General features: G+C 62.1%; 1 protein-coding gene across 1 annotated transcript in view; it reads right to left on the reverse strand.

Moving 5' to 3' along the window:
- TBX21 (T-box transcription factor 21) overlaps positions 1–6011 on the reverse strand; it is a 32529-nt gene extending 26518 nt beyond the window's left edge. Inside the window, exon 1 of the mRNA XM_074978915.1 lies at positions 5181–6011. Coding sequence (XP_074835016.1) covers positions 5181–5680 — 500 coding nt within the window. The 5' untranslated portion in view covers positions 5681–6011. The remainder of the gene's footprint in view (positions 1–5180) is intronic.
- Between the last annotated feature and the right edge of the window lie 318 nt (positions 6012–6329).

Genomic DNA, 6329 nt, shown 5'->3' on the forward strand with positions numbered 1-6329 from the left:
CTGTTAACGAGAGGAAGTGGAGCGAGGGGGAAAAACCAAAACGCTTTTTTCTGTGTGTTTTTCCACATTGTTTACTTGGTGCATTTGACAGCTGCACTCGTCAGTTTCACCATTGCCTCCTTGGAGGCAATTTTCCTTGATTACTGTTGTGGGTCTTTACCGGCAGCTGAAGGGGGAAAGGAAACCTTCCCCTCAACAACCCACATCTAGATATAAATAAAAGGTGATCGTAAAACACAGCAGGGGATGACAGGGCAGAGGTCGGATGCGAAACCACTTTTAAATTCTTTCACTCAAACGCAGCGGCATTGGAGATCCCAGCCAAACCTTTCAGCTTTGATTTTGGGAGGGAATTTGGCTTATGGCTGCTGGCACATGGCAGACCAGTTCTAGGGGCTTTTCTCCACTTAAAACACCGGAGTGGCACAGCTGCAGCATCTCCGTGGGGTCACTGCCTACCCTGAACAGAGCAGTTCTGCCCCCAAGAGTGCGAATAAACCTCCCTCCATCACCCTAGTGCAGTCTACATGGAGACTCAGGTCTGTCTGGCAACACTGCTCAGAGAGGTGCGTTTCTCACACTCCTGAGCAGTGGCACTGGGTTGATCTAATTTTTCAGTGGGGGCCCCGGCTGACGTAAATGGTGGCGGACCCCCCCCCAATGGGTGGCTTTTAGTTAAAGGCCAAACTAAAATTGTACAGAGAAGTTTGACACAAAAATAAAAAAGTCCTGTAGCACCTTAAAGATGATCAAATTTACTTACTAGGTAATGGGCTTTTGTGGAGGAGAACTACCCACGAAAGCTCAAATGTATTTATTAGGTAATGATTGCCTCTAGGGCGCTACAGGACTGCTTGGTTTTTGTGAAGCTACAGACTAACCCCTCTGGGAAGTTTGGGTTTACTTCTAAGGGCTTGTGGAGGAACAGAGGTGGCTCACTGCTGTGACAAATTCAATAGTTGAAGAGCGAGGGCACTCTGTCTAAAGTTCCAATACCTTTTTACTGGTTCCAGTAGCCCTGAGACTCACCCCCCGCTGTCAGCTGCTATGACAAGTGCAGGGTGGAGCCCACACCCAAGGAGGAGCATGGTTCTGAGACAGCAGGGGGCGGGGTGGGCTCACACAAGGGAAGGCCCTGGCGACGAGTCGTGGTGCCGTGACCTAGGGATCTCTGCGGTAAGTGGGTGCAAGTGGAAGGTTACGTAGGTGCACCCTGCTGGAAGGATCTTTTGAGTCCACTTCAGAAATGAGCAAGTGGGTTCAGCCGGAGCCCTCCATGGCACACGCCCATCTAAGCACCCTGGCACCCCAGTCCGGAGGCCCAAGTCAATTTAAGGGAATTGAAAAGCACCAGGTCACCCGGCAATTGGAACTGCTGCAGGCTGCCCAGTTACCAGAACAGCCCATCCTACACAGCAACTGGGGAGGATGAAGCTAAGACCCAGCAGCTGGGGCAACAGATCTGGAAATCAATGACAGGGGGAAATCGAATACATTTTGTTCTGTGCACCGAGGCCCGTGCGGACTTGAACAGCCAGTAGAAACAGGCTGCTGGCTGCGGGTGCTCGGCAGACCAGCTGGGCAGCACCTGACTCTCTCCTGGGTGGCTGCCCAAGCACTCAGCCTCCAGGGAACACTAGTGCTCACCCTGGCCCTGCTGACCCAGACTGTGCCTCAGTTTCCCCAGCCTGTAAAATGGGGGTGATTCCACCACCCTGCCATCCCTGCAGGGCTGTGAGGCCTCCCCTCAAAAGGGAGCAGCTAGACAACAGTGAAGCTTGTTAGTGGGTTTGCTGAACCCCCCCCCGCACCCTTTCCACCTCCTGAGCAAACCGCAGAGAGCAGCACTGCTGGCTCCCACTGGTTAAAACTCCCCTGTTGCGGAGGGGTGGCGGGTGGGCTGCTGATTTCCTGAGTCGACCTGTCTCCCAATGAAAAGCCTGCCGCCGCTGTGAGCGCACGGAGCCACAAGAACCACGGCCGTGCGAGAGACAGAAGAGTCAGGGAGGGATCGCCGCAACCAGACGCTGCGGCGTGGCGCAGCTCGCCTCCCCACACCCGGCCTGCTAATACCAACGGCGGGAAGGAAAACTCTTTACAGAGCAAATTGCACCAGCCACGAACCTTGTTTTACACGAGGCGGGGGGGGTGAGGGAAGGCAGGTAGCAAATTCAGTCCATCGACTCCTGGGATTCACTCTGCACTGGGCACGTGCATCCGTGCAAGATGGTGCTTACACTGGTACAACCCAGCCTGGCAAACGGTACTAGTGAAATGGCACATTGGCAGGGTTGCACTGCTGCCGCTGACGGAATTTCACCAACACTAGATTTCCTTGACTAGACCAGCCCATCAAACACAGCCAAGGAAGCAGTCGCCAGCGCTGGCTGTCAGATTGCTGGGGTGTTCTCATAGGACATAACAGGCATCAGTCCAGGCAAGGCACTGGACTCGTCCCAGACCCCTGTTAAAAGGAAAAAGCTGCGCATGGGCCGTCCCCTGGGGGTGAGCTGGGTTTAGGACAGACGCCCAGTTCCTCAAAGGCATTTCAGCTCCCAACAGGCATCTAAACATCTGGGCCTGATCCTTGTGCCATGAAGCCGCAGCTCAGGTAGATGCCAGCCTGGCCCCTTGCATGCATGGACAAGGGGAAATGCAGACTGGCTGTTCTGCTGAATAAGAGGACTTGGAGAGGGCTGTTTTGCCTCCTGCTTTACAGCCAGAGGCAGGTAAACAAAGGGGGAGTTGCAGGCAGGGCTCCCTCTACTTTCTTCCATCCATGGGTGGAATACATTTTGTTGTGTACGCCGAGGCCTGTACACCACCACCAGACACACACTGCCAGCTGTGGTTCCTTTGCTAGCCAGCTGGGCAGCACCCAGGCTTACAGGGAACACTGCTCACAAGCAAGTACAGAAGACCCTCCCTGTCCAACGAGGACCTCACCAAATCATTCCCCACAGCACACTCCTGCCAATGCAGCTTTGTCAGAGCAGTCACCTTCCATCACACACCAATTTTCTGGGCCCCTCTGGGATATTTCACTTGCAGTAGCCTCCGCAGGGGAAGGTGCCAAGACTTAAGCACCCCAGAATCAGGGAGAATGCAGACAGGCTCTGCACCATCCTACTGCACCTCTCAGTCTCTCTGCACCGGGCTGTCTCCCTCAGCAGAAGTCCCCATTCAGACAGACCCACCCCATGCCCAAGGCAGCTTGTTTCAAGGCGGCATTCAGGCAAGAGCTCATTTCAAGGGGCAGCCTCTACACTGGACCACAGGGAACCCTATGGAGCTGAGCCACTGCCCAGAACGCCAGACAGATCCCTCTCCTCCTGCCAAAAAGGCACAGTGAGGTCGGTGCTGCAGAAGACACGCTTCAAAGGCCATCAGAACCAGCCTCTTGGTATACCCCCAGTCAGACCAGTGGTGCAGCTGTGGGGAGACTTGCAGAAAAACCCAGTGAGAGAGTGAGTCCCAACCCCAATGGAAACCAAAGCTTGAAGGCAGTGAAATATTAAGCAGGGGGGAGGGGAGGGAGAGAAGGGGAAGAGAATTAACATAGGGCCTGATCCTCATCCTGCCCTCCTGAAGTCAAAGTCAGCAGCATTACTGAGTCCAGTGGTGGCAGGATCGGGCCCATGACCACGGAAGAGGGTTGGGCTGGGGGGCAATTCAGGAGTATCTGGACTGAGATGCTGAGTCCGATTTTCCCGTGGCACTGAGCTCCCCCTGCTCGGAGGGAACACGAGTCCCTCCCAGGGCTCCCAAGTCAGGCGCACAAAAATCCAGGCCTGCCGAGTCGCACAGCACCATTCCAGACAAAGGGTCTCCAAGCACCATCAGCCCCCCCAGCTTTGCTGACTGAGGGCCCCGATCCTCCCCTCACCGAAGAGGCCCAGCTAGTTCTAGGAGAGCCCAGCTGGGGCCTCGCTACACAGGCATCACTTTAAGGGAGTCTGAAATGCAGCCACCTCTGGCTGGTGCTGGCTTAACGCTCCCCAGCAGCAGCTCAGCTGAACTCACAGCCCTGCTCGCAGAAGGCCCAGCCGGGGTGGTGCTCACAAGGCGAAGGCGCGCGGTTACAAGCCCTTGGAAGGGGGCTCGCTCTGGCCTGGCAGGAAAGAGGAAGCTGGTGCTTCTGGTGATATTTTAGTAGGTTTCTATATGACCCCAGCAACGGAAAAAAATCTCAGATGCTTGAAACCTGAATCAAAGATGTTCCACCTCCCACCGGAGCGTCAATTTCCAGCGGAGCGGGCCCCGGGGCTGGCCCGGCCCGGCCCGGGAGAGAAGGGAACGGGAGCCCACCAGGCCGGGCTTTGCCAGCTGCTCGAGCGCCGGGCGCTGGCCGGTTGGCATTTCTCCCCCCTGCCCCCGCCGCTGGCGACGGCGGGCTACGGAAGGGCCCCGAGCGAGGCGCATTGGCCGGGCTCGCAGGCCTGGGAAACGCAGCGGCCTGAACGCGTTTGGACTGTCAACACATTCAGCCGCTTGGTTTCGGCATCGAAGTGACACTGTGGGTCTGGGCCAAGGAGCGGCAGCGGGGCAGGGGCGGGGGGAAGAGGGGCCCCATCCCAGCAGCGGGCCAATCCCCCCCCGCCTGCCGGCCGGCTGCGAGCGCCGCTTTGCCCCGGCAGCTCCGGCTTTTCGGAGGGATTAACTGCGCTGGAAACGCCCCGACGGCAGCTCAGCGGGAGGCAGGTGGGGATCGGCCCCGGTGCAAAGCTGCAGGACGGAGCGCGGCCGCTGTGCGCCCCCGGGGGAAGCGGGTGTCCCCGGCCTGGAGCGCGAACACCCCGCAGCGCCTCCCAGGGCTGCCGCCCGGCGCGGAGCCCAGCGGGCGCGGCCTGCTCACGCCCAGAGCCGCACCTGCTGGCTCAGACCAGCAGGGGAGGGACCCCGGGAGTTCGAGTCCCGCCCCAGGGCCAAGCGCCCCCCGAGACGTGGGGAGACCGCTAGGACAGAGCCGCGGGAGTGGGGCCGAGGCGCCGGGGACGGAAGGAGCCTGGAGCAGCTGTGCGGGGCTCAGACCCCTCCGGCCTTGGGGGACCCGGGCCGGGAGCGAAGGGCCCTGCCCGCAGCGGCCTTGGGGGGAGGGGGGAGAAGCCGGAGCCCGCGGGGAGCCCAGGCAGAGCCGCCCCCGTGCGCCCCGCGGGCTGGGAGGCTCCCGGCGGCCTTACCTGCCCTGCTTGGTGATGATCATCTCAGTCTGGTGCTTGTGGAACTTGGCCCACAGCGGGTAGTTGGTGAGCGCCGCCTGCAGCTTCCCGGCCAGCTGGTAGCCGGGCGGCGGGGCCAGCGCGCCGCGGCCGGGGAACACGTGCGGCGCGGCGCCCGGGTAGCAGCCCTCGCCGGCGGCCGGGCCCGGGTAGAGCTCGCCAGGGCTGGGGTAGAGCTCGCCGGGGGGCAGCGCGAAGCCCGGCTGGGCGGCGGGCGGCGGGGCCCCGTAGGCGGAGCAGCTGCCGAGGAAGCGGCCGGCGGCCGGGCTGCCCGCGAAGCCCCCGGCCAGGCTGTAGGGGAGGCGCAGCGCGCAGCCCTCGGCGGCGTCGGGGAAGCAGAACCGCTCCTGGGCGGGCAGCTTCAGCTCCGCCGGCTCCTTGGCCGGCCTCTGGCTCTCGCTGCCGTTGAGCATGGCGAGCGCGGGGCGGCTGGCGGCGGGGCCCGGCTCCAGGGCGCCCATGGACGTGCCCAGCCGCGGGGCGAGCGGCCTCAGCGGCGCATGGGGCCGGGGGAGCCAGAGAGCCGCCGAGATCTCCGCGGCGCCCGCCCCGGGTCACCCTCCCACGCGGCCGGGCCGCCGGGACCCAGGGCCGGGCCGGCCGCGCAGCCGGAGCGCCCCGAGCGCACGCAGGAGTCCCCCGGCCGCGGGGCTCGCAGGCAAATCCAAGCGCCGGAGCCGAGCAAAGTCCGTCCAACTCCGCCGCCCCGGCCCGATCCTGGCCGCCGGGAGGGGCCCGCCCCGGCCCCCTCCGCTCCGCCCCGGTGCGCGCCCGGGTCCCCCACGGCCCGGAGCTGCTGCGCTCACTCCGCCCGCTCCATCCTCTACAGCCGGCCCGGCTCGGCCGCCCGCTCCTTAAACCCGCCGCACGCGGGGCTGCCCGGACTCCGCCCCAGCCCGGCCCTCGTTAAAGCGACAGGCGCCTCCCCCGCCCCGAGAAGCGGGGAGTCCGGGCAGGGGGGACCCGGAGGGGTTACAGAGCGGCCCAGCCCCGATGCACGAGCTCCGCTTTCTGTACCGAGCAGCCCTGGAGCAGCTTCGAGCCCCGCCAGCGTATCTGCGAGCCAGCGGGACTTACCCAGGAAAGCGCCTGACCTAAGAAATAAGATGG

This window comes from Carettochelys insculpta, chromosome 28 (genome assembly GCF_033958435.1).
Source record: "Carettochelys insculpta isolate YL-2023 chromosome 28, ASM3395843v1, whole genome shotgun sequence".
Classification (NCBI taxonomy): domain Eukaryota; kingdom Metazoa; phylum Chordata; order Testudines; family Carettochelyidae; genus Carettochelys; species Carettochelys insculpta.